Genomic DNA, 27,529 nt, shown 5'->3' on the forward strand with positions numbered 1-27,529 from the left:
TTGCAGATGACACAAAGGTTGGAGGTATCGCGATAGTATAGAGGCTACTGCAGGCTGCAGCACAACATAGACAGGATGCAGAGCTGGGCTGAGAAATGGCAGATGGAGTTCAACCTGGATAAATGTGAAGTGATGCATTTTGGAAGGTCGAACTCGAATGCTGAATGTAGGATTAAAGACAGGATTCTTGTCAGTGTGGAGGAACAGAAGGATTGGGGTATGCAAGTACATAGATCCCTCAAAGTTGCCACCCAAGTGGATAGGGTTGTTAAGAAAGCATATGGTGTTTTGACTTTCATTAACATGGGGATCAAGTTTAAGAGCTGCAAGGCTTAGCTACAGTTCTACCAGTCCCTGGTGCGACCACACTTGGAATATTATGTCCAGTTTTGGTCGCCCTACTATAGGAAAGATAAAGAGGCTTTGGAGAGAATGCAAAGGAGGTTTACCAGAATGCCTGGACTGGAGGGCTTGCCTTATGAAGAAAGGTTGAATAAGCTTGGAATTTTCTCTCTGGAGAGAAGGACGAAGAAAGGAGACCTGATCGAGGTATATAAGATAATGAGAGGAATACATCGAGTCAATAGCCAGAGACTTTTCCCCAGGGCAGGATTTACTAGCACGAGGAGTCATAGTTTGAAGATATTAGGAGGAAGGTATAAAGGAGATGTCGGAGATAGGTTCTTTATGCAGAGAGTTGTGAATGCATGGAATGTGTTGCCAGCTGTGATGGTGGAAGCAGAGTCATTGGGGACATTTAAATGACTGCTGGACATGCACATGGGTAGCAGTGAGTTGAAGGGTACGTAGGTTAGGTTACTATATTTTACATTAGGACGAAACCTTGGCACAACATCGTGGGCCAAAGGTCCTGTTCTGTGCTGTACATTTCTATGTTCCAAATCTTTTGGAATTCTATGAAGACATTTGAAGCAGTGGATGTAATGCACCTAGATTTCCAAATGGCCTTGATAAGGTGCTGCACATGAGGCTGCTGCATAAGATAAGGATGCATTGTGTTAGGGGTAGAGTATTGGCATGGATAGAGGATAGGTTAACTAACAGGAAGCAAAGAGTGGGGGTAGATGAGTGCTATTCTGACTGGCAATCAGTGACTGGTGATGTGCCTCAGGTATCGGTGATGGGATCACAATTAATTACAATTTATACAGATGATTTGGAGTTGGGGACTCCGGTATACAGTGTAAACATTTGCCGATGACACTAAGATGAGTGGCAGAACAAAGTGTGCAGAGACTGTGAAACTTTGCAAAGGAACATAGACACTTTCAGTGGGCAAAGGTCTGGCAGATGGAATACAATGTTAGTAAATGTGAAGTCATACATTTTATTAAGAGTAACAGCAAAATAGATCATTACTTGAATGGTAAAAAGTTGCAGCATGCTGCTATGCAGAGGGACCTGGGTGTCCTTGTGCATGAGTCGCAGCAGGTTGGTCTGCAGGTATAACAAGTAATTAGGAAGGCAAATGGATTTTGGTGCTTCATTGCTAAAGGGGATGAGTTTAAAAGCTGAGAGGTAATATTAAAGTTGGTGAGGCCACACCTTGAGAACTGTGTGCAGATTTGATCTCCTTACTTAGAAAGGATGTACTGACAATGGAGGGGATGCAGAGGAGGTTCACTAGGTTGATTCCAGAGTTGAGGGGGTTGGCCTATGAGGAGAGGCTGAATAAATTGGGATTATATTCATTGGAATTCAGAAGAATGAGGGGGATCTTATAGAAACATATGAAATTATGAAGGGAATAGATAAAATAGAAATAGAGAGGATGTTTCCACTGGTAGGTGAGACTAGGACAAGAAGGCATGGCCTCAAGATTAGAGGGAGCAGGTTTAAAACTGAACTGAGAAGGAATTTTTCACCCAGAGCGTTGTTAATCTATGGAATTCCTTGCCGCAGGGAAATAGTTGACACTACTTCAGTAATCGCTTTTAAAGCTCAGGAAGATACTTTTTTGAAAAATAAAGGAATTAAGGGGTTATGGTGAAAATGTGGGTAAGTGGAGCTGAGTGCACAGAAAGATTAGCCATGATCTTATTGAGTGGCAGAGCAGGCTCAAAGGGCCGGACAGCCTACTCCTACTCCTAGTTCTTACGTTCTTTGAATGTACCCAAGTTCCCACCCAACCTGTCGATCCACTAGTACATCTCCCACCAACAGCCCCAGGCATATTGAGTAAACATTCCAGTGCATTGTTCTACTCATTCCTGCCAAGATGCTATTGACTCTCAGAGACCCTCCTCCCACACTGTTTTTTCCCCCTTCAATGTTCAATTATCTCCCACACTTCTTTATCCAGTGTCCCTTCCTTCACAATTGTAATCCCCTCTGTACTCCAGCATGGTGCCTCCAATCCCCATAATGAAGTTCTCCGGCTTCCCTCCTGCAACAGTCTCCTTGATATATCCCCTTGACTTTCAGTGGAGGCCCTGGACTGACTGTGGCTGACCCCTTGACCAACTTAAAAGGATATCCATGAACAATGAGTGACCAGGCTTGTGACTGATATCTGTACAACTTCCTGCTACTCCTTGGACATATGCAGTAGGCCTACAGGGCTAACAGTGGCCCACTTCCTTGACAGAGGAGATGTAAAATCCTTATCATGACACCCCTGAGCGGTTGACTGACCGTGTTCTGTCCTTTGAACTAATACTGGAGACTGCCTTTGACTTGCTGTGCTGGGCCCCCTGAGTGAAGGGTATCTCTCTTGGCTTGACTGAAGATTACTCCTTGAGACATGGCTAGTTGCTTGGTGCACAGCTGGCATATGCTGTAGGTATGAGATTGCTGTCACATGGTGTCATACAGCAAACTATCCACCTCCTTGACTGATGACTGCTGAGAACCAGGAGGAGCTTTCTGACTGTAGTAAACAGCAAAGCAGGACATAGGTACTGTAGGCACTGTGAACCTAGTAGTTCTGACTGAGAGGGCAAAGTGCAAAAAGACAAGGCAAAGTAGGGAGGCTGTGAGCATTCAAGTAGGCACAATCACTGAGTGCTAAGAGGGTGAACAAGGATCTCTGAGATGTACTATGTCAGAGGCATGGGACAGAAGACCATTTCTGTGTGCAGGCTGTTCTCACATCAGCATTGCAATGAAAGGTGCTTGTGCGCCTAAAAGCAGCAGTGAAGTGCAGAACACGGATCAGATGTATGCCATGATGATGAAGTGAGACTGGTTTGTGTTTGATACCAAAGTCTTATGTAAATGGGATGCGTGTGGTCACTGCCGACAAGAGTGTGTGTTGTTATATTGGTGTTGCTATTCAAGACAAAGTTCTAGAAGAACAAGTGGTGAGCTGGAGTTGCTAGGTAACCATGCTGACTTTCATGTCAGGAATTCTCAATGTCCAATTTCTATCCAAGGAATGGGAAGGTGGGGAGAGGTCACCTGAATAAGGTTAGTTTCAGTAATAATGATGCATACTTATTCATGCAAATGGGCCGCTCATCTTTCTTTATGAATCGGAAAAAGGGACTTGATCTCAACTTTGAGAAACTTCTTTCTGGACATCTCACCAGATTTTTCCCAACTTGCTCACCATGGCCATCATTAAACAGCTCTTTAAATAGCTTGTAAACATGTAAAAATAAACAAAAAAATCTTGAATAGCCACATAAACGTCCTTTTAAAAGCTCATAAATCTGCCAAAATAATCAAATGAATATTCATCTTGGCAGCTATGTTAACAAACTATGCTAAACTAAATCCATTAAAAGGTCAAAATGAACTTAAGCATCCATAAGTACATCCTACTGATTACTTGCAGACAATCTGTGGACAGCTAGGCAGTATCCATTAGAACCTTTCAACATAGCCAAAAGCTCAGCCATCTATTAAAAACTTTGAAACAGACAGTTTAGGAGCTAAGCTGAACAACAAGGAAAACATGAAAGCCATGGAGTACTTTTACCCAGTCAGAACTGATTTAATTGGTATAAACTTTGAAATAGCACATTATCCAATAAATGATGTACTGTAATTCTTCTGAAGGCTTTCCACTTTCATACTGTTTGTTCTTGACTGTTTTCACTTTGTCAGAATAAACAGTTTGCCAAATATGTATCTTTTTAAAAAGCACTATTACCAATCGCTGTAGTAAAAGTGAACGAGCCACCTTTTGAAGAATCTCATTATAATTTGAAGTATGCAACACCATTGGTATTTAATTTTCAAATTATTCCCGTCTTGTAAATCCTGGTTCATTCATGGTGACCTGCACCTCTGTGCTGGTTTGATTCAAATTGCATACCAAAGTCTGTATACTCCTCAATCAATATTACAGAAATTTGGAAATGTCCCCATTTACAATTGTCTGCTAAAATGCCATAGCTCTGTGCATATTACTAACTTGCCCCTTTATCCCACAATGTGAAAATCACTGGTGCTGGAAATGGGAAAGCGCAAAATTTCATAGCTTTTTGAACTTTTGAAAGGGTATGAATCTCTTTCCTTTCAATATAGTTTTAGTTTATTTTGACAGATTTATGAGTTGTTCAAACAACATCGTTTCACTGTATTGTCAAGTAAAGCTGGTTTATTTTGACAGATTTGTGAATTTCCAAGGTGACTTTTTTTGAGTAGCTGCTCACCTAGCACAGATGTATGACCTTTTCAAGCACTTCCAAATATTGTAGAATTCATGAATTCTGTTTACCATGGATACTGGTGAACGTTGAGGAGGTCTGAATAATGGCAGGATTTTTGGATTCTGGACCTGCCAACAATTTTAAAAATCACCCGATGCACTTAGACACCATGTCAGGATGGTAATGTCTAGCCCCCTGATCTTACGGCCATAGATTTTTGCCTTACTTTCTGACAGATCCTTCTCTTCAGATCAATACTTGGTAGAGAATTGAATGCAGATTTCAAATTGCACAAAAATCCATAAGATGGAAACAATACTGAGCACAATTGACCTCCATGTAGATTCTCCAAGATTCTCAGTGATATCTCTCCAGCTATTCCAATTGGGTGGTGTGAGTGTATTGTAACAGCAATATATTCCACAGCAATAAAAGCTCTTTCTCTTTTCAAGTTCATAAACTGAGAATTTAATTCAATTAATGCGTGAAGTGTATGCATTATAAATGGCATCTCAATTTGTTCTTAACAATTTGTGTGGATGATATGTTAATGTCGGGAAAGTCTCAGTAAGCACATATACTATATTGCATTTCTGACATATTAAGGCACAAATACATTATTATTTTGATCTAAGATCTTTGTGCTTTTAGTAGTCTCTAAGATACTTCTGCAATTTACCTGAGAAAATGTTATTCACTTTTTCAAGCTGTTCAACTAAAATAGTGTTTATGATTGAATAGCGGATTCCATTATTCCTCAAAAAACATGATGTATGTGTCAGTTTGGAGACATTTTAGTTTAATAAATTCAACCTGGGTTTTTTTTTGATTAGATTAGATTAGATTACTTACAGTGTGGAAACAGGCCCTTCGGCCCAACAAGTCCACACCGACCCGCCGAAGCGCAACCCACCCATACCCCTACATATACCCCTTACCTAACACTACGGGCAATTTAGCATGGCCAATTCACCTGACCCGCACATCTTTGGACTGTGGGAGGAAACCGGAGCACCCGGAGGAAACCCACGCAGACACGGGGAGAACGTGCAAACTCCACACAGTCAGTTGCCTGAGGCGGGAATTGAACCCAGGTCCCTGGCGCTGTGAGGCAGCAGTGCTAACCACTGTGCCACCGTGCCATGGGTTCTTGAGCATGCCTGCTCATTAGGGTGCATAACATGCATTCAGATGAATATTCCTCAATTGTCAATTATTGATGGGATCTCAGGCTTTGTGGTGGTAAATTATGGCACAAATTAGGTGTCATACAGGGATGCAGGTTGCTTGAACTTTTAGGGTTTGAAATACGTTTTCGACTTCATTCTTCTCCGTAAATTTTGGCTCCTGTCCCTAAGGTAGAAGTGTTGTTATGTTGCCTTTGTCAGCTCATCAAGAAATTTTGACATCTTCTTATCAACTGTTCAGAGATGGCTCAGAGGTGAGGACATTACCACAAGACCCTGCTATATTTGTAAGTGCATTAATGTTTGCGAAGGAGCACTGTCCTGGTAAATTGATAACCAGACTGTACTGTATTTTTTCACTATTTCTTTTGCTTCTGCCTGTCTGAGAAGGAGGTTGTTTCATCTTGTAGTTGTGTGGAGTCTGTGGGAATTGGACAAACAAGAAGGGCAAACAGTTTCCATTTTTTCTGATTTAGACAGCTTCGGCTGAAGTAACTGCATTAATCTGGGATGCAGGAAGATGGGATTGGAAAAGTCATCTGGGTAGGACTGTCTTTGGGTAGGCATGGAAAAGTTGGGCTGATGTTCCCCTTCCATGCTGTATCATTTCTCTGGTTCTATGGTTCTAACATAAGAAAATCATCGACTTGAAACTGGCTACATGACAGAGGAAATGTAAAAGAACCTTTCACCTTTTGACACAGATACATGAGTGCTACTGTAAAGCGTGGTAGACATGCCTTGAGAAAGGTTTGAAAGTCTTGAAGTAGCAATCATTTTTGTCACTCAGTTAGTCACATAGCTCGCTCAAGCTGTTAATTGACTAAGAACGCATAGTGCCACAGTGTGATGCAGGATGTACAGCTGTTTAGCCGTAAAAAAGTTCTAGACAGATTTGAATGACTTGCCTTGTCATTCCCCCCCATTCCTCTTTCTGATGATGACAACCTTGTCCAGTGGCCCCACTTTATAAATTTCTGCCACTTCACTTCAGCTAAAAATCAAGGAAGCGCCAGGATTCAAATTTTCCTGAGGACAAACAAATTGGTTCTTCATTCTGTCCAGCTGCTCCGATAGACTACAGCTGTATTTCATAAGCTTGCAATCCTTTTCTTATCAGTGGTATTAATAGCTGAGCTCTCGAAACTGTACAGGACATTACAGCTCCACGTAGGGAATTTTGCAAGTTGCTTTTTCAAGTGCGGGTTGAAGTTAGATGCCACTCGTACTTTGTGTTAAGTGATAAGTTGTAGAGTGGGTAATTGCTACATATTTTAGTTTCAATGCTATTATCTGCATGTTTGAACATAACAATTCAAAACTGCATAAGGTAAAGTTGGTTGGCTTGAAGTCATGAGCTGGGCGAAATATTCATCAAAATTCACTATTAACATCATGCTGTCATGGTTACCATACACCTTTAGTTCACAGTCAGGGATATACTGATTATATTAAACTGTTCAGAAATAATCTGTAATGCAATCGAATGTGTTTCTTTGGGGTATGTGATGTTTCTGCTGAAGAGAATTATCATCTTTTCGCAGTAGAATTTACAGAGATAAGAAGGAACTGAAATTGTTTGCATTATTTGCGATGTGTCAGTTAGCTTTGTAAAAGGTGGACAATGCTCGAATTGATAATTTGAAGAAACCTGCATCAGGTCTGTCACTCAATGTGCAGAGCAGCTGCATGTAAACCCTTTCTTCTGCTTCTCTTTACCCAACCTTCTTTTCATATCTCTTATTACCATCAGGAGCACTGGCTGGATACAGATTTCTAAACCAACAGCCGCCTTGTTAAAAACTGAAAACAAAATTGTTGGAAATCACAGTGGGTCAGGCAGCATCCATGGAGCGAGAACAAGATAATGTTTTGAGTTTAGATGACTCTTCATCAGAGTTGTAGATCAGTCATCCACATTCAAAATGTTAGCTTGCTCTCTCTCCACGGATACTGCCTGAGCTGTTGTGATTTCCAACAATTTTTGTTTTCAGTACAGATTCCAGCACCGACAGTAATTTGCTCCTAGCTGCTTTGTTAAGACAAAATTTCGAAAAATGTAGAGGTTTTTGTCCACTGAACTGAAATAATGGATGTAGGTGTAATTGGCTGGCCAGTATTTATTGCTCCACTGTAGCTGCCCTTGAGAAGGTGGTGGTGAGCTGCCTTCTTCAATCTCTGTGGTCCATGTGCTGTGGGTTGACCCACAATGACCGTAGGGAGGGAATTCCAGGATTTTGACTCATTGACAATGAAGGAACTGTGATATGTTTCTAAGTTAGGGTGCAAGTGGCTTGGAGGGGAAATTACAGGTGGTGGTGTTCATATGTATCTGCTGCCCTTGTCCTTCTTGATGGAAGTGACCGAGGGTTTGGAAGGTGCTATCTGAGGATCTTTGGTGAATTTCTGCAGTGCTTCTTGTAGATGGCACATACAGCTGCTACTGAATGTTGGTGGTGGAGGGAGTAGATGCTTGTGGATGTGGTACCAGTCAAGTGGGCTGCTTTGTGCTAGATGGTGTCAAGCTTCTTGAGTTGTGGTGGAGTTGCACCCATCCAGGCAAATGAGGCATATGTCATCAAACTCCTGACATGTGCCTTGTGAATGTTTAAAAGTCTTTGGGGAGTTAGGAACTGAGTTATTTGCCACAACATTCCTAGTCTCTGACCTGCTGTTGTAGCCACTGTGTTTATGTGGCGAATCCAGTTTCTACTCAATGGTATCCCTCATGATGTTCATAGTGGGAGTTTCTGTGATGGTAACAGCATTGAATAACAAGGAGCAATGGTTGGGTCATTCCTTGTTGGTGATAGCCATTGCCTGGCATTTGTGGGGCATGAATGTTTCTTGCCACTCATCAGCACAACTTTGGGTATTGTTCAGATCATGTTGCATTTGAGCACAGACTGCTTCCAAACCTGAGGAGTCGTGAATGGTACTGAAAATTGTACAATTATCAGGGAACCTTCTCACTTCTGACCTCATGATGGAGGGAAGGTGAAGTAGCTGAAAATTGTTGGGCTTAGGCCAGTATGCTGAGGAACTCCTGCAGAGATGTCCTGGGCCTTGGATGATTGACTCCAATAATCAAAACCATCTTCCTATGTTCCAGGTAGGACAGCAACCAGTGGAGAGTTTTCCCCAGATACCCATTGATTCCAATTTTGCTGGGGCTCCTTGATGCCATACTTCGATGTCAAGAGCTGTCACTCTCACCTCACCTCTAGAATTCAGCTCTTTTGTCCTTGTTTGAATTAAGGCTGCAATAAGGTAGACTCTTCTCAGATTAGAATGCCTTGGATCATTTGATTCTCACTCTGTGTAGGTGGGTATGGGATGGAGTTGGGCCAACTCTGGAAACAGATCCTTCGCAACCACCAGGATAGGAATACTGAAGTGGACGGATTAGAGGAGTTGCTTCTGTTTTCTGGGATTTGTCCCAATTGTGCTAAAAGTATTTTGGCCCCTTTCAGCCCTCATCACTCACACTCCCTCTTACCTCCCACTTAAGGCTGGGTAGAAACCCGAATGGTCCTGTCTACTTTACACATGCTTGGCTGAGAATCCAGAGAAATAAAACCATGAGTTCAGCAGGGATTCTATTTAGACAAACGAAGTGAGTTGTTGATGTTGCTTGATTGGTATCTTTAAATGGTTGTAGTAAGTTATTCTTTTCTGTGATCTCTTGTTAGTACTTGAATGTTTATTTATACGAACAGAAGAGGTATGAAGTATTTGAAATGTCAGTTTTTAATAGTTTAAAGGCTTTCTGACTGACACTTTTATAAGCTTGTCGTAACAGTTTTTTCAAATAATATTTCTGATTGCTTTTTTTCTCATCAGTTCACATTTACCATTGTACTTTGTGACTGGTTACTTATGTACCAATCTGCATATGGGTAAATGGGCATGGAAGAAACATGAATTGGCACTGAGTTAGAGTCAAGAGTATGAGGTACTATGAATGTGGCTCAAGGGGATTTATTAAGACCTTTATGAATAAATCATTCTGAATTATGATCACAACTCTTCTGAAGATTTGTGAATCACAAACCCTGGTGAAACTGGGATAACTCCTTGAAATGTTCCTACCCTCATAATGGAACTGGCCTAGTTGGAAATGCTGGATATGGACTCATTACTTGTACCCCTAAGGATGCTAGCCAAAATTGTCAGTGTCTGGAGTGTCAGTGGGAATGCCAGAATTGGGTCTTGTTTGTCATTTGCAATTGATTCTGGAGTTGTCCTGACTACCTAAAAATATGGCTCAAAGATGCTGCCTAAGAGCTTCCTCATTGTCATATTTTCTAGCAGGACACAACAGGAATTCTACACAGTCTGTGTGCGCATCAAATAATAATGATGCTTGCTACGATTGATTGAGGATAGAGCAGATGAATATGTGGATGAGGAGCTGTGCAGGGGGAAAGCATTCACACTTTTGGAACATTGTGAACTTTTCAGGGCTATTAATGACCTGTTTAAGAGGATCGTGTTCCACGTGAGTTAGAAAGGGACCAATTTGCTTGTGGGGAAATTTGCTAGTGCTACTTTGGAGGCTTTAAACTATTAAGGGAGGGTAGGAACCAAAGCAATAGTGACAAAAGAAAAGAAGCTGAGATTGGTACAGTAGATAAGGGGAGCAAGTCGAATAAGACAAAACCATAGCAGAGAATGAGGTAAGACTGATAAATTTGAATGCACCTACTTAAATGCAAGAGGCCTCATAGATAAGGCAAATGAATTTAGGGCATGGTTGGGAGTATGGGACTGAGATATTGTAGCTATTAGAGAAATATGTCTCAGGGATGGACCAGACTGGCAACTTAATGTTTCAGGGCCTAGATGCTACAGGAAGGATAGAAATGGAGGCATGAGAGGAGGGGGAGTGATGTTTTTGGTTATGGAGAATATTACAACTGTACTTCGGGAGGATATTCCTGGGTGATTGTCATGTCAAGTTATATGGATAGAACTTAAAAATAAGAAAGGGTTGATCAACTTGTTAGGATTGTAATATTGGCCCCCCAAAGCAGGAAATTCAGAAGCAAACATGTAAGGAGACCTCAGATATCCATAAGAAAAGTGATGTGTAATGGTAGGGCATTTTAACTTTCCAAACATACAGTTGGACTGTCATAATATTAAGGGCTTGGATGGGGCAGAATTTATTAAGTATATAAAGAAAACTTTCTTATTCAATATTTAGATGTACTGACAAGAGAAGGAGCAGTGGAACCTTCTGTTGGAAAATAAAGCAGGGCAAATGGCTGAGGTGTCAGTGGGGGAGCACTTTGCAGCCAGCGATCATAATTCTATTAGTTTTTAAATAGTTATGCAAAAGGATAGTACTGATGAAAAAGTTAAGGTTCTGAATTGGAGTAAGGCCAATTTTGACAGCATTAGACAGGATCTTTCAAAAGTCGATCGGGAGAGGCCATTCACAGGATGGTTGGGAAGTGAGAGGACTTTAAAAATGAGGTAACGAGAGTTCAGAGACAGTATGTTCCTGTTGGTGTGAATACATGCCTGGTGGATGTAAGGGATGTGGAATGACTCGAGAAATTGAGGTGCTGGTCAAGGAAAAGAAGAATTAGAATTAGAATTAATTTTATTGTCACAGGTACTCAAATGAGTACAATGATAAGTACAAGTCGCTGCGTTTGGTGCCATCTTAGCTACAAAAGCCCCTTGGTACAGCTTTTCCAGTGAAATGCATGGAAAAATATAGAAATAAAACAATTGTCCAGCATTGCAAATTTTAGATCTAAATAATAAAATGGAGATAAAAAGTACATAGAAATGGTTTTCATACCTAGTCCATGCTGACATCTACCCCCACCCCCCGCAACTGAGAGCATGTCAGGTTGAGAGGACACCACGTACCACCCGAAGACCACCTTGCTGGGCCGCATGGGAGATCACCACACTGGGCCAGGAGGATGCCACACTTGGCTGAGAGGAGACCTGGCTGAGTCTGTGCTGAGGCCAGCAGTTCCAAGTCTGAGAGATCTGAGGCACCAAGCCAGGAGTTCCAGGTCAGGTGGTCAGAGGGTGAGAAGAGAAGAGAAAAAAAAAACTAAAGGAGAAAAGAAAAGAGAAAAGAAAATACGAACGTATGGAGCAGATGAGCTCTGGCAGTATCATCCTATTCCACTGCCATCTTGTCTCAGGCATAAACAGCTGGGATTGAGTGAATCCTGAGAAGAGGTACGAAGACTGTACTTATGAGGGAAATCAGGAGGACAAAAAGGGAACATGAGGTAGCTTTGGCAAGTAGAGTTTAGGAATCCTAAGAGATTCCATGAAATCATTCAGGGCAAAAGATTAACTAGGGAGAGAATAGGACCTTTGAAAATCAATATGGCTGTCTATGTGTGAAACCATAGATACAAAATGAATATTTTGCATCACTATTCACCATGGGGAAGGATATGGAAGCTAGGGAACTTGGGGAAATAAATATTGACGTCCTGAAAAGAGTTTCTGTTACAGAAGAGGAGATGCTGGACCTCTTAAAATGTATAAAGATAGAAAAATCCCAAGGAATGGCGGATGGAATTTCATTTGGATAAATGCGAGGTAAAACAAACAAGGACAGGATTTATACAATTAATGGTAGGGCCCTGGTAGTGTTGTGGAAGAGGAAGATCTGGGGTTCAGGTACATAATTCCTTGAAATTTGCATCACTGGTTGACAGGGTGGTTAAAAAGGCATTGAGAATGCTTGAGTCATTGCTCAGATCTTTGAGTATAGGAGAAAAAAGTGAGGACTGCAGATGCTGGAAACCAGAGTTTAGATCAGAGTGGTGCTGGAGAAGCACAGCAGGTCAGGTAGCATCCAATGAGCAGGAAAATCGACGTTTCGGACAAAAGCCCTTCATCAGATTCCTGATGAAGGGCATTTGCCCAAAATGTCGACTTTCCTGCTCCTCGGATGCTGCCTGACCTATTCTGTGTTTCCAGCACCACTCTGATCTAAACTTTGAGTATAAGAGTTGGGAACGTGATGTTAAGGTTGTACAAGATATTGATGAGGTCTCTTCAGGAGTATTATGTAGAGTTCTGGTCAGCCTTCATTAGTCCGAATATTGAGTATGTGAGGTGGGGTGTCATGTTGTGGCTATGCAGGACATGAGTGAGGCCACTTCTAGAAAACTGCGTACAATTCTGGTCGCCTTTCTATCAGAAGGATGTTGTAAACTTGAGCGGATGCAGAAAGGATTTAGAAAGATGTTGCAGGACTGGAGGGTTTGAGCTCCAGGGAGAGACTGAATAAGCTGGGGTTTTATCCCTGGAAAAACAGATACTGAGGGATCACCTCATAGAGGTTTGTAAAATCATGAGGGGCATGGATAGGGTGAATAGCCAAGGGCATAGGTTTAGGGTGAGGAGGGAAAAATTTAAAAAGGGCCTCAGGGGAAGCTTTTTCATGCAGAGGGTGGTGTGTGCATGGAATGACCTGTAAGAAGAAGTGGTGGAGGCTGGTACAATTACAACATTTAAAAGGCATCTGATTGGGAATATAGACAGGATGAGTTTAGAGCGATGTGGACCAAATGCTGGCAAATGGGACTAGGTCAGATTGAGATGTCTGATCAACATGGATGAGTTGGATGGAAGGGTGTTTCCATGCCGTACAACTCTATGTTGCAGCCTGTCTAAGAAAGAGACTCAGTGTAAATTGTGAATGACCACAAGTTGCCAGATAATATGTATCACTGAACCATTTGGCTGTGGAAAGAGCAACTCACCCTCAACATCCCCATATATGTCATGAAGATGCAGCATCAGTTTGTTAAACTTGGCATATAGAATATTCAATAGTGTAAGTACATTTTTACTGAGATGATTTATGATCCTGAACAAATGTTGCACTCACTCTTTCCTGTCTAAAGAGAAAAAAATTAAACCATGTCCACCAGCCTAGAGGTAGTAAATAGTTAAGAGATCTTTAATGTTGTACATTTAAAATCTTTGGCTTATTTCTTCTTTCCCTACTTTTTTGATTCCCTCACTCAATTGAATATTTCTGTACCTGAGTTTTGTTTCCCTTTCTGTATTTGATTTTACTTCAGTTCAACCTCTTTTCCTCTCAATGTTCCCCATTTCCTTCCACCATCTGCAAATCTCACTGCTTAAAGAAATGTACTGTGGGTCACTGTCATTCGCCAAAATCACTGTTGCAATGTTGCCCTTTTGCATTCAGAACCTTGCAAGTTAAAAAAAAATCACGCAAGCAAGAGAAAATATCTAATTCAGCAGACCACAGGATACCCCACGCCAGAAAATTCTAGGCCAGTTTATGTCATTGGTGTATTTTCTTAATAGGTCAGTCCTTTTAGACAGATGTTGTTTTGACATTAGGTTTGGTGGGAAATCCCTGGAGTGAGGCAATGTGGCAGAAAAGTGTCAGAATGGCACTTTGACCAATATTCCTACTCTACCCAGTTTATACCACAGTAATTAAGGAAAAATTCAGATCCTCTTTGTCTAACTTCAATTCCAGACTTATGTTATCTATAGCAATATGTTCTCTTCATTTTAGTTGGCCTTGTCTTGGATTTTGCAATCAATGATCAAGTGAGAATGCTGACCATTGACCTTTATGAAATCTACCAATAGTAATAAGACCATAAGACATAGGAGAAAAATTAGGCCATTCAGCCCATAGAGTCTGCTCTGCCATTCAATCATGGCTGATAAGATTCTCAACCCCATTCTCCAGCTTTCTCAATGTAACCCTTGATCCCCATTTACAATGAAGAACCTATCTAACTCAGTCTTAAATATGCTCAATGACATGGCCTCTACAGCCTTCAGTGTCACTGAATTCTATAGATTCATGACTCTCTGGCTGAAGAGGTTTATCCTTATCTCTGTTCTAAAAGTTCTTCCCTTTACACTAAGGCTGTGCCTTTGATTCCTAGTCTTTCTTACTAATGGAAACATCATCCCAACTTCCACTCTGTCCATGCCATTCAGTATTCTGTAAGTTTCAATTAGATCACCCCTCATCTAAACTCTATCGACTATAGACCCAGAGTCCTTTAAGCTTTTCATTCTTCAGAATTCTCGTGAATGTCCTATGAACGTGCTCCACGGCTATATCCTTCCTGAGAGATGGGGCTCAAAACTGCACACAATACCCCATATGTGGTTTGGCCAGAGCCTTATAGAGCCTCAGAAGAATATTCCTGCTTTTGTATTCAAGTTGTTTTGAAATAAATGCCATCATTGCATTTGCCTTCCTAACTACTGACTCAACCTGCAAGTTTACCTTGAGGGAATCCTGGACAGAATTCCCAAGTCTCTTTGCACTTCAGACTTCTAAATTTTCTCCCCCATTTAGAAAATAGCCCATGCCTCTATTCCTCCTACCTAGGTGCATAACCTCACACTTTCGCACATTGTACTCTATCTGTTACTTTTGTGCCCACTCTTCTAACCTGTCCAAATCCTTCTGCAGCCTCCCCTCCTCCTCAGTGCTACTTGTCCCTCTATCTATCTTTTTATCATCTGCAAACCTAGCCAGAGTGCCCTCAGTTCCTTCATCTAATGTATAAAGTGAAAATTTGTGGTCCCAACATTGAGCCTTGCAGAACAGCACTTGTCACTGGCAGCCACCTGAAAAGGAGCCTATTATCCCCACGCTCTGCTTTCTTCCAGAGAGCCAAGCTTCCATCCATGCTAGCACATTGCCTCGAACACCATGGCCCCTGCACTTACTCAGTAGCCTCTTGTCTCGTCTCCTATCATGATCGAGCAATCTTTATGGTGTTCATTTCAATGTTAATTTCATTCTGACCTCAGTCATTTGTATCATCGATAGTCATGGGTGAGGTGTCAGAAGACTGGAGGTTGGCTAACGTGGTACCACTATTTAAGAAAGGTGGTAAGGAAAAGCCAGGGAACTATAGACCGGTGAGCCTGATATCAGTGGTGGGCAACTTGTTGGAGGGAATCCTGAGGGACAGGATTTGCATGTATTTGGAAAGGCAAGGTCTGATTAGGGATATTCAGTATGGCTTTGTGCATGGGAAATCATGTCTTATGAAATTGATTGAGTTTTTTGAAGAAGTAACAAAGAGGATTGATGAGGGCAGAGCAGTGGGATGTGATCTATATGGACTCAGTAAAATGTTCGACAGGGTTCCCCATGGGAGACTGGTTAGCAGGGTTAGATCTCATGGAATACAGGGAGAACTCGCCGTTTGGATACAGAACTGGCTCGAAGGTAGAAGACAGAGGGTAGTGGTGGAGGGTTGTTTTTCAGACTGGAGGCCTGTGACCAGTGGAGTGCCACAAGGATCTGTGCAGAGTCCTTTACTTTTTGTCATTTACATAAATGATTTGGATGTGAAAATTTGAGGTGTAATGGACAGCAAAGAGCAGATTACAACAGGATCATGACCAGTTGGGCCAATGGGCTGAGAAGTGGCAGATGGAGTTTAATTCAGATAAATGCGAGGTGCTGTATTTTGGGAAAGCAAATCTTAGCAGGACTTATACACTTAATGGTAAGGTCCTAGGGAGTGTTACTGAACAAAGAGACCTTGGGGTGCAGGTTCATAGCTCCTTGAAAGTGGAGTCTCAGGTAGATAGGATGGTGAAGAAAGTGTTTGGTATGTTTTCCTTTATTGGTCAGAGTATTGAGTGTAGGAGTTGGGAGGTCATGTTGCGGCTGTACAGGACATTGGTTAGGCCACTGTTGGAATATCATGTGCAATTCTGGTCTCCTTCCCATTGGAAGAATGTTGTGAAACTTGAAAGGGTTCAGAAAAGATTTACAAGGATGTTGCCAGGGTTGGAAGATTTGAGCTATAGTGTGAGTCTGAGTAGGCTAGGGCTGTTTTCCCTGGAGCGTTGGAGGCTGAGGGGTGACCTTAGAGAGGCTTATAAAATCTTGATAGGCATGGATAGGATAAATAGGCAAAGTCTTTTCCCTGGGGTCAGGGAGTCCAGAACTAGAGGGCATAGGTTTAAGGTGAGAGAGAAAAGATATAAAAGGGACCTAAGGGACAACGTTTTCATGCAGAGGGTTGTGCATGCATGGAATGAGCTTCCAGATGAAGTGGTGGAGACCGGTACAATATCTGGTCGTCATGGACGAGTTGGACGAGAAGTGTCTGTTTCCGTGCTGTACATCTGTATGACTCTATAGTAGCGATTGTTGGAGTCCAAGACACAACAGTTCAAAAAACTAATTAGAATAAATAATTCTGATTGACAGAAAAATAGGAAATAAAAGATACAAATATTTCTTGCATTTCTTTTATTTACAGGCGACAAAGTAAAGCTTGGTCAGTTTACATGGGATTTGCTGAAATAGTTTGAACTAGCTTTTTTATTTTTTAAAAGTTGGTAGTTAATTTTCTCATAATGGAAACATTTGCATAGTTCAATGTTGTAACAGTTTTACAATTGTAATAACTATAAAGTCTGATGGTTTTGTTGTTATTATGACTGCAAATTTAAGGCCATTGTTAAAATAGAAAATTTGTTTCAAATTCCAATATGTGTTCAGATGACTGTCATGTTATTTTCTGCTTTTCATCTGTCTTGCATTGCAGTAGGTATTTGATATGGGAAAATAGGTACTTGTGACTTTATTCTGTTTAAACATTGGAGCTTTTTTCTCAGTTAGTCTTTGTCATTAGCGTACATTTTGACTCTGTTTAATGAGGTGCTTTAATGTTTATAGTTAATATTAAAATACTTTTAATCAAGATAATGAAGTTTCTTGCTATCTACCTTTAAGGCGGAATATAAAGTTAGTAAACAAGAGGAGATGCTTACATTGTCTACATTCTCCCTTCTATATGTTAATAATGGTGATATGTTAATGAAAGTGACATTGGTCTTGATAGCAGTCATCATTTCCTGAGGCAGATAGATGTCATCGTGTTTGTAGATGTCATGTTATTCTGAAGTGAATTAGTCGCTGTCTCTGAGCTGCTCTTGTAGCAACTGTGTTTATTGATGAATCCAGTTGAGTTTCTGGTCAATGGTAACCCAAGAATGTTGATAGTAGAGGATTCAATGATTGTAACACCATTCCAAGTCAAGGGGCGGTGATTAGATTGTCGTTTTCTGGATATGTTCATTGCCTGCCATTTGTGTGCTTTATAAAATTATGAAGGACATGGATAGGGAGCAAAGCCAAGGTCTTTTTCCCAAGGATGGGGGGCACGGTGGCTCAGTGGTTAGCAATGCTGCCTCACAGCACCAGGGTCCCAGGTTTGATTCCAGCCTTGGGTGACTGTCTGTGTGGAGTTTGCAAGTTCTCCCCATATCTGTGTGGGTTTCCTTTGGGTGCCCTGGTTCCATCCCGCAGTCCAAAGATGTGCAGGTTAGGTGAATTGGCCATGCTAAATTGCCTGTAGTGTTAGGTGCATTAGTCAGGGGAATGGGTCTGTGTGTTGGTGTGGACTTGTTGGGCCGAAGGGCCTGTTTCCACACTGTAGGGAATCTAATCTAAAAACCAGAGGACATACATTTAAGGTGAAAGAGGAAATTTCAAAAGAGACCTAGGGGTCACCTTTTCATGTAGAGGATGGTATTTGTATGGAGCGAGCTGCCAGCGGAAGCAGTGGAGGATGATACAATTACAATGTTTAAAAGCATGTAGATCAGTATATGAATTGGAAGGGTTTAGTGGGTTATGGGCCAAATGTTGGCAAATGGAACTATGTCAGATTGGGATGTCAGGTCGGTGCTGTTGAGTTGGACCGAAGGGTCTGTTTCTGTGTTTTATGACGCTATGACTCAAACAATAAATAAATTGTCAAGTTACATATGATATTATCATAAGTTTGCATGTCATGGATTTTTTGTCGTTGAAAATGTGTTGCTGGTTAAAGCACAGCAGGTCAGGCAGCATCCAAGGAATAGGAAATTCGACGTTTCGGGCATAAGCCCTTCATCAGGAATGAGGAGAGGGTGCCAGGCAGGCTAAGATAAAAGGTAGGGAGGAGGGACTTGGGGGAGGGGCGATGGAGATGTGATAGGTGGAAGGAGGTCAAGGTGAGGGTGATAGGCCGGAGTGGGGTGGGGGCGGAGAGGTTTGGAAGAAGATTGCAGGTTAGGAGGGCGGTGCCGAGTTGAGGGAACCGACTGAGACAAGGTGGGGGGAGGGGAAATGAGGAAACTGGAGAAATCTGAGTTCATCCCTTGTGGTTGGAGGGTTCCCAGGCGGAAGATGAGGCGCTCTTCCTTCAACTGTCGTGTTGTTATGTTTTGCCGGTGGAGGAGTCCAAGGACCTGCATGTCCTCGGTGGAGTGGGAGGGAGAGTTAAAGTGTTGAGCCATGGGGTGGTTGGGTTGGTTGGTCCGGGCGTCCCTGAGGTGTACTATGAAGCGTTCCGCAAGTAAGCGGCCCGTCTCCCCAATGTAGAGGAGGCCACATCGGGTGCAGCGGATGCAATAGATGATGTGTGTGGAGGCGGATATGGAAGGATCCCTTGGGGCCTTGGAGGGAAGTGAGGGAGGAGGTGTGGGCGCAAGTTTTACATTTCCTGCAGTTGCAGGATAAGGTGCCGGGAGTGGAGGTTGGGTTGGTGGGCGGTGTGGACCTGACGAGGGAGTCACGAAGGGAGTGGTCTTTGCGGAACACTGATAGGGGAGGGGAGGGAAATATGTCCCTGGTGGTGGGGTCCGTTTGGAGGTGGCGGAAATGACGGCGGATGATACGTTGTATACGGAGGTTGGTGGGGTGGTAGGTGAGAACCAGTGGGGTTCTGTCTTGGTGGCGGTTGGAGGAGCGGGGCTCAAGGGCGGAAGAGCGGGAAGTGGAGGAGATGCGGTGGAGGGCATCGTCGATCACGTTTGGGGGGAATCTGCGGTCCTCCACCCTTGAGCCCCGCTCCTCCAACCGCCTCCTCCGCCCTTGAGCCCCGCTCCTCCAACCGCCACCAAGACAGAACCCCACTGGTTCTCACCTACCACCCTCCGTATACAACGTATCATCCGCCGTCATTTCCGCCACCTCCAAACGGACCCCACCACCAGGGATATATTTCCCTCCCCTCCCCTATCAGCGTTCCGCAAAGACCACTCCCTTCGTGACTCCCTCGTCAGGTCCACACCCCCCACCAACCGCAGGAAATGTAAAACTTGCGCCCACACCTCCTCCCTCACTTCCTTCCAAGACCCCAGGGGATCCTTCCATATCCACCACAAGTTCACCTGTACCTCCACACACATCATCTATTGCATCCGCTGCACCCGATGTGGCCTCCTCTACACTGGGGAGACGGGCCGCTTACTTGCGGAACGCTTCAGAGAACACCTCAGGGATGTCCGGACCAACCAACCCAACCACCCCGTGGCTCAACACTTTAACTCTCCCTCCCACTCCACCGAGGACATGCAGGTCCTTGGACTCCTCCACCGGCAAAACATAACAACACAACGGTTGGAGGAAGAGCGCCTCATCTTCCGCCTGGGAACCCTCCAACCACAAGGGATGAACTCAGATTTCTCCAGTTTCCTCATTTCCCCTCCCCCCACCTTGTCTCAGTCGGTTCCCTCAACTCAACACCGCCCTCCTAACCTGCAATCTTCTTCCTAACCTCTCCGCCCCCACCCCACTCCGGCCTATCACCCTCACCTTGACCTCCTTCCACCTATCACATCTCCATCGCCCCTCCCCCAAGTCCCTCCTCCCTACCTTTTATCTTAGCCTGCCTGGCACCCTCTCCTCATTCCTGATGAAGGGCTAATGCCCGAAACATCGAATTTCCTATTCCTTGGATGCTGCCTGACCTGCTGTGCTTTAACCAGCAACACATTTTCAACTGTGATCTCCAGCATCTGCAGACCTCATTTTTTACCCATGGATTTTTTGTCATCAGTTTTGTTTTGTACATTAAATATATGGATGAACTGTACTGGTATTTTTTGACAAATGACTCAGGTTCTGACTCTTTAAAGCCTCTTTATCAAATCCTTACCTGGATTGATGTAGGTTCAAACACAGTCAAGATGCTCATACCAGTCAGGAGCTGATTGTTTTTAATTAACCTCTTCAGGCATGTTATGCCACACCTCTGCAATAGAAGGCTTATACCACAGTAGCAGGTGTACTACTACAAGGTATTTTATGACAATTGATCAAATTCGCTTTTCATTTAGCATTTCTGATGAACATTTTAAAACTCAAAACATCTGAAGGCCAAGAACTGAACCTGGCTGGATTGCTTGGAAGGCAGCTACACATACCATTATATCTTGATTGCCATTCTTAGTTAATCACTGTCTCAGTTATTGGATTCATTGGGCTAGAGTTTGCAGTGATGAGGCAATTAGATCTGACCTTCACCCTTTAGTTCATTGGCTTTGGCTTGCTTTTGTTTTGATACCAAATTCTGACCTATTATCCAGAGCACTCTGGCTGTGTACCTACTAGCTCTGAGGTCCCCTCCCTCCTTTAATAATCTCCCTCCTCTCCTGATTGATGCTTTCTTCCTGGTATGTCCTCTGACTCACCAATCCCCTTTGAACACTTAACTGAGCACTACTACCTATGATACAGTGGTCCAGTTTTCAAGGCTACTTCTCTGGTGAGATGCCATCACTCTGTTGTTTCAATGATAATGAGGCTCAAGCCCCAGTATTAGATTTGCCATGAACTTATTCCTTCAGACTTGGGGGTCATCCCCAATGTCCACCTGAAACCTGTTTTCGGGCTCAAACTGACTTTTACTCTGTGCCATTTTGAGGAAACTATTCATTAGCTGGAAGAGCAGACCAGAGCTTCCATAAATACTGCTTTTTCAGTATTTAAAAGACTATTCATGATGAATTTGCAATTTCAATTTCTCTGACTTGTTCTGTAGACCTTGTCTCCTTCATTTGCACTTCTTCAGAGTGATCGGTTTAATTCAGAATTTGATTACTGGATTATGTTTTAGCTTTCACTTGTTATACTTCTTGTTTCACACAATGGTTGCCTTCTTGTGAAATCCTGCATAATAGAAAAATTCTGCTTTAGAAACAGCACTTAAAATGTTGTTGGTGTAATTGCATTACAGCCAACACGTTTTAAAAATTTGCACTTTAGAAACAGTGTCCCCAATCCGTCAATCACATTACAACAAATTCGTTATAGAATTGCATGCATTCTAAATTTTCTTGTCACATAGCTAGCATTCTTTAGCTTCATCAAAGCTGCCAGTCTGATTATACTGTTTGTTTCAGTAGGACATCAATACGCAACACTCTGACCATTGCAAATTTTGTGTGCCACATTCTAAATTGTAACTTTTGATAGGAGGTAAAATTATCACAGATGATATAAAGTTGGATGAAGCAAAAGCTTTTGTTTGTCTTTAATTTGATGTAAAGTACAGAGTTCATTCCATGAGCATTTCACCTTCGCAGTTTTCGAAAATGAGGGAAAACGTGAAATTTAAAACAGAAAGTGCTGGAGAAACTCAGCAGGTCTGGCAGCAACTGTGGAGAGAGAAACAAAGTTAAGCCTTCTTCAGAATGAATAAGTGGTTCACAAATACTGCCAGACTTGCAGAGATTCTAAACATTTGCCCCACATTTACTTCAGGTTTCCAGCAACCACAGTATTTTTGCTTTTATTTGAGTAAAGGTGTGAAGTCTGTAGGCTATATTGGGGTATCATTATCAACACTTGAACCAAATTAAATGCATTTGAAATTTTCAGTGCTTTTCATATATTTCATTCTCAGGATCTTGGTTTCACTGGAAAAGCCAGCAATTACTATCCTCAGTCCCCTTAATGAATGACTTGGTGGGCAATTCAGAGGGCAGTTAAGAATTACTGTATTGGTTTGACAATAATGAGAGGTTTTCTTCTGGAGGATATATGTTAGCAGCTGTATTTGTACTACAGTCAAACAGCTTCATGATGCCCAATTTCTGTTCCATATCTTTTACTTGAAACAGTGTCCCTAATTCGTCAATCACATTCAACAAATTCACATAAATGAAACATGTGTTATAGAAATACATGCATTCTAAATTTTCTTGTCACATAGCCAGCATTCTTTAGCCTCATCAAAGCTGCCAGTCTGATTATAGTGTTTGTTTCAGTAGGACATCAATACGCAACACTCTGACCATTGCAAATTTAAATTCTCAAACTACCATGATAGGATTTGAACTGTTATTCTGTGAGCATTTTTAGTTTTTGGATTTCTAGCCCAGTAATGTAAGCACTATCACTGTTGGCAAGGATAGCATCATCTTTCGAATCTACTGAAACAAGAACAGCTACATCTCTTGTAATTACGCAAGCTCAGAAGGTGCTTATAGCTGCTGTTAATTACTTGGAATGCTTGTTCAGCCAAATACAGCTTTCACAGCCAGTGAAATAAGATTGTCTGTAACCAAAGTGTTATATGAGCAAGTGAATAGAGTGACATCTAAATTGCAAAGTGTTGCAAAGCACTTCTTGGAACAATGAATCTGAATTGACCCTTTTCTATGTGTAGACTACAAAATAAGTTGTTTTCATCATGTACAAAATAACAGATCTCTGTGATCCGTTTCTTAACCTCCTAAACGTTGTTTTCAATAATGAGATACAACAGCAATGCACATGAGAAAATGAGTTTACACAGACCTTTTTTAATCACAGCATTATTATTTTAAGTTGTATTGGATATATAAGCTGGGAAGTATTAAGAATATAAGAACTGGAGCAGAAATAGGGCATTCAGCCTTCTCAAGCTTTCCCTGCTTTTCAACAAGATCATGACTGGTCTGCCCCAGGCCTGCACTTTTTTTTCATGCCAGCTCAGTATAAAGTACGGAATTTTTATTCTTGGCAATAAAGAATTTGGAGAATTGAGTTACGGAATTAGGATTTGAAATTGTAATTTGTGAAATTAATTTAAATGTGGCAATGCTTCAATTAAAATATCCTTCAAAGGAAGGTTATGGAAAACTGTCAATGCAATTACATTTCACTTCAATTTTCTGCATGTAAAAACACCAAATTGTCACTTATTAAACTGGCATTTCAATTAACCTTTTCTAATCGTGATTCTGTTTTTAATATACCAGAAGTAGAAAGCAAAAAAAATCCCAAGCTAATCCTTTTCTGCTCTCCATACATTGATAAACTGGGGCGATTGATGTTAGTTATATTCATAACTTTTCTATCATTAAATAATGTTAGTGCTATGTTCTGATGATTTCTAAAGAACAAAATACAATTAACCTCCCAAAATATTTTGTATACTTATGTAGAAATTCATGATGAAGATAAACAAAACAAATATTTCAGTGATCCCTGAACTGCTTGTATAAACCAGCTGTAGTAATCATTACATAGCATTTGCAGCTTGTATTTTAGCACGCCTCATCTATGGTTAATGTTGGAACTTACTTTGTGAGAAGGCACCCAGGTCGCCCCATACTTCTACTTATGATTCTCAATCAGCAATCACATTTCAAATGAGTTTTTTTTATTGCTTGGATGTACACTCAGTATAAAAATAATGGAAGTAGTGTGTAAAACAAGTTCATGGCAAAAGGGAATAGTGCAGTCGCGTAGCATGTTGGGAGTTCTAACTCTGAGCGATAAGGATTGTAACTTACTCAAAACCCATTCATTTCCAGTGGCCCACTGCGTCACAAAATCCCTACTTGTTGATTTCCAGATCCCACCCCTGACCTTGGCAGACAAGCCAAAAAAAAAACAATGTCAGAACCTCCTTACTCTTTCATGACTCCTTGAAGCCTGTTACAGAGTGGACCTCTTTGAAAGACCATAAAACATAGGAGCAGAACAAGGCCATTTGGATCAATGAGTCTGCTCCACCATTTTATCATAGCTGATCTAGATGAGATTAGATTCCCTACAGTGTGGAAACAGGCCCTTCACCCCAACCAGTCAACACTGACCCTTTGAAGAGCAACCCACCCAGATCCAGCTCCATCCAACTAGTACACCTAACACTATAGGCAATTTAGTATGGCCAATTCACCTGGCCTGTACATCTTCGGATTGTGGGAGGAAACCCGTGCAGACACAGACAGAATGTGCAAACTCCACACAGACAGCAGCCCGAGGCTGGAATTAAACCTGGGAGCCTGGTGCTGTGAGGCAGCAGTGCTAACCACTGAGCCACCGTGCCACCCTCAACTTCAAATTCCTGCCTTTTCCCATTTGATTCCCTTACTGTTTAAAAATCTCTCCATCTCAGCTTTGAAAATACTTAATGACCCAATCATGACAGCCCTCCATGGGAAACAATTTCACAAATTCAACACCCTCTGAGAGAAGAAATTCCTCCTTATCTCTCCTTTTAAGTAGGTGGTCCCTTACTCAAAGATTATGCTTCCCACAAGGGGAAGAAACCTTTCCCTATCTACCCGATGAAGAACCCTGAGAATTTTTTTACGCTCCAAAAACTCTCTGCTCATTCTTCCAAACTCCAATGAATACAGGCTTGACCTTCTCATCTTCTCCTCATATTACAATCCTTCCATACCTGGGATCAACCTAGTGAATCTTTTCTGGATGCCAGTACATCTTTCTCCATGTTGGAGAACCAAAGCTATTTCCAGGGATGATTTAACTAAATATGTGTTGTTTCAGCAAGACATTTTTATATTTATACTCCTTTCCCTCCAATTATTTAAACTTAGTAATCAACCTCCCATTTACCTTCTTGCCAACACAACTTATTGCTTGTGATGCATTTTTAGGATGCTTTTCATGGCTTTCATGAAAAAGTTGATGCTGGGAAAGTTCCTGGTCTTTTTGATAACATTATGGACTTAGTTCTGTTCAAATACAGGAAAAGGAAGTTTGTTTTAACATTCTCGCCAAAAGACTGGCGTTTTCAATAATCTTTAGTAACAGCATTTTATTGTCTTGCTACTTTATGAGCATAAACGCTAGTTTAGCAATTGAAATCTTGCCATTTGATGACGCAATATATTTGAAGGAAATGATTGAGTTAAAGTACTGCTGATGAGTCCCTTTTTAGCTGTTCACTTCAAATGGAACATTTCCATATTAAATATGCAATAAATTTCACCCTGAAATTTTAAGCTTCTGTGGATGTGGTGAGGTATCTTTTATCTCATATATCAGACCATTGGCTAAAAACTTCTTCAGAATCTGTATTTTTCTTGTTAGTTGCTTTTTTTCTCATCCCCTATGGTGAGAAAAGTAAGTCTAACCCTCACCCAACATTTCTATTTCATTGGGGTGTGATTCCAAAGAGACAGAAAAGGGGTGGACAATCATTTGCAAGCAGGAAACATTTAGAAATGCAAACGATAAGGGCAGGGGTGGACCATACTTCCTGTTGAATCTGCTTCACTGTTCATAACAATAATGGTTGATATTGGGCTTCAACTCCACTTTCCACCCAGATCTCTTAATTCCCTAAGAAATTTAAAATCTGTCTGTGGCAGCCATAATTGCATTCCATTGATGAAGTATTGTGTACTTGGTAAGTATGATGAACTGTCTCTCTTAGAGTCCAATCACATATTGTTATTATGATATCATTGGCCATTTTGGACAGGAAATAGCTTCATCAACCATTGTTGTCTGCAGAGTGAACACCTTCTTCATAAAGCTCCCTCTGTTAAACACTTTGGCCTCCCGGTCCTTCTTGAAACATGATATGAGACACTCATAACTCTTTGGTGTAAAGAATTTCAAAGATTCACACCCCTTTGAGTCAAGTAATTTCTTCTCGTTTCAGCCAAGGGGTTGTGCCAAGACTGTGTTCAAGTCCATGTTGGCACACATGATACATGCTGGTCAATTTGCTGACATGCAGCATTGAGAGATTGAAGTACATATGCAGTCAATTGCATTTTATGCCTGTCTTATTCATATTCAAAGAGGTGAAATCAAATATCTGACTAAAATCAAGACTTCTCTTGGACAAGACGTTTTGATACAGAATCAAACCAACCAATTAATCTTTTGCCATCCAGAAAATATCAAAATGCTAATGCTGTGCTGATTGTAACTAATGTGTGTTCATATTATCTTATATACTATTTAGCATTAAGAATCCCATAAAGTAGTGTTGTGATCAATAAAATGTTATTTAGTCAAGTATACCTTTAACTTTGTTCTATTCTGAAAATGTGTTGCTGGTTAAAGCACAGCAGGTTAGGCAGCATCCAAGGAACAGGAAATTCGATGTTTCGGGCCAGAGCCCATTCCTGATGAAGGGCTCTGGCCCGAAACGTCGAATTTCCTGTTCCTTGGATGCTGCCTAACCTGCTGTGCTTTAACCAGCAACACATTTTCAGCTCTGATCTCCAGCATCTGCAGACCTCACTTTTTACTTTGTTCTATTCTGCCTAGTTTAGAAATCTAGCAACATGTAATTCTTGTAGATGAGAGCACATAACAAATTCAGTGCAAGTATCCAACCTAACTCTGAGTTTGATTACCATTCCATCATTAATATGAACTCTAATTGAACATGAGTGCTGTAGCAGGCAATTTCCTAACTGAATGCATGGCAAGGTGGAACTATTATAAAAGTTCAGTGCTAAGTGTGTATCTGTACAAAAGAAGTTGTACAGCAGTGATTTTTTATAAACTGCAGGTAGCTCCCTAATGTTGTCTTCTATCAGAAATATCATGAAAGCAGCACGTCACAAAAAGTCAGAATTTGTTGTATTAAAATCAGTTAATTGGGTTTGAGAAGAAATTTTTTTGCAGAGTCATATCATGAACATCAAACTTTGCTCTTTCACAAT

At 41.6% G+C, this 27,529-nt stretch overlaps 1 protein-coding gene across 1 annotated transcript in view; it reads left to right on the forward strand.

The window, feature by feature from the left end:
- Positions 1 to 27,529, forward strand: part of ryr2a (ryanodine receptor 2a (cardiac)) — a 551,531-nt gene that overhangs the window by 50,765 nt on the left and 473,237 nt on the right. Inside the window, exon 4 of the mRNA XM_060830792.1 lies at positions 27,478 to 27,492. Coding sequence (XP_060686775.1) covers positions 27,478 to 27,492 — 15 coding nt within the window. The remainder of the gene's footprint in view (positions 1 to 27,477; positions 27,493 to 27,529) is intronic.

Source organism: Hemiscyllium ocellatum, chromosome 10, assembly GCF_020745735.1.
Source record: "Hemiscyllium ocellatum isolate sHemOce1 chromosome 10, sHemOce1.pat.X.cur, whole genome shotgun sequence".
NCBI lineage: Eukaryota > Metazoa > Chordata > Chondrichthyes > Orectolobiformes > Hemiscylliidae > Hemiscyllium > Hemiscyllium ocellatum.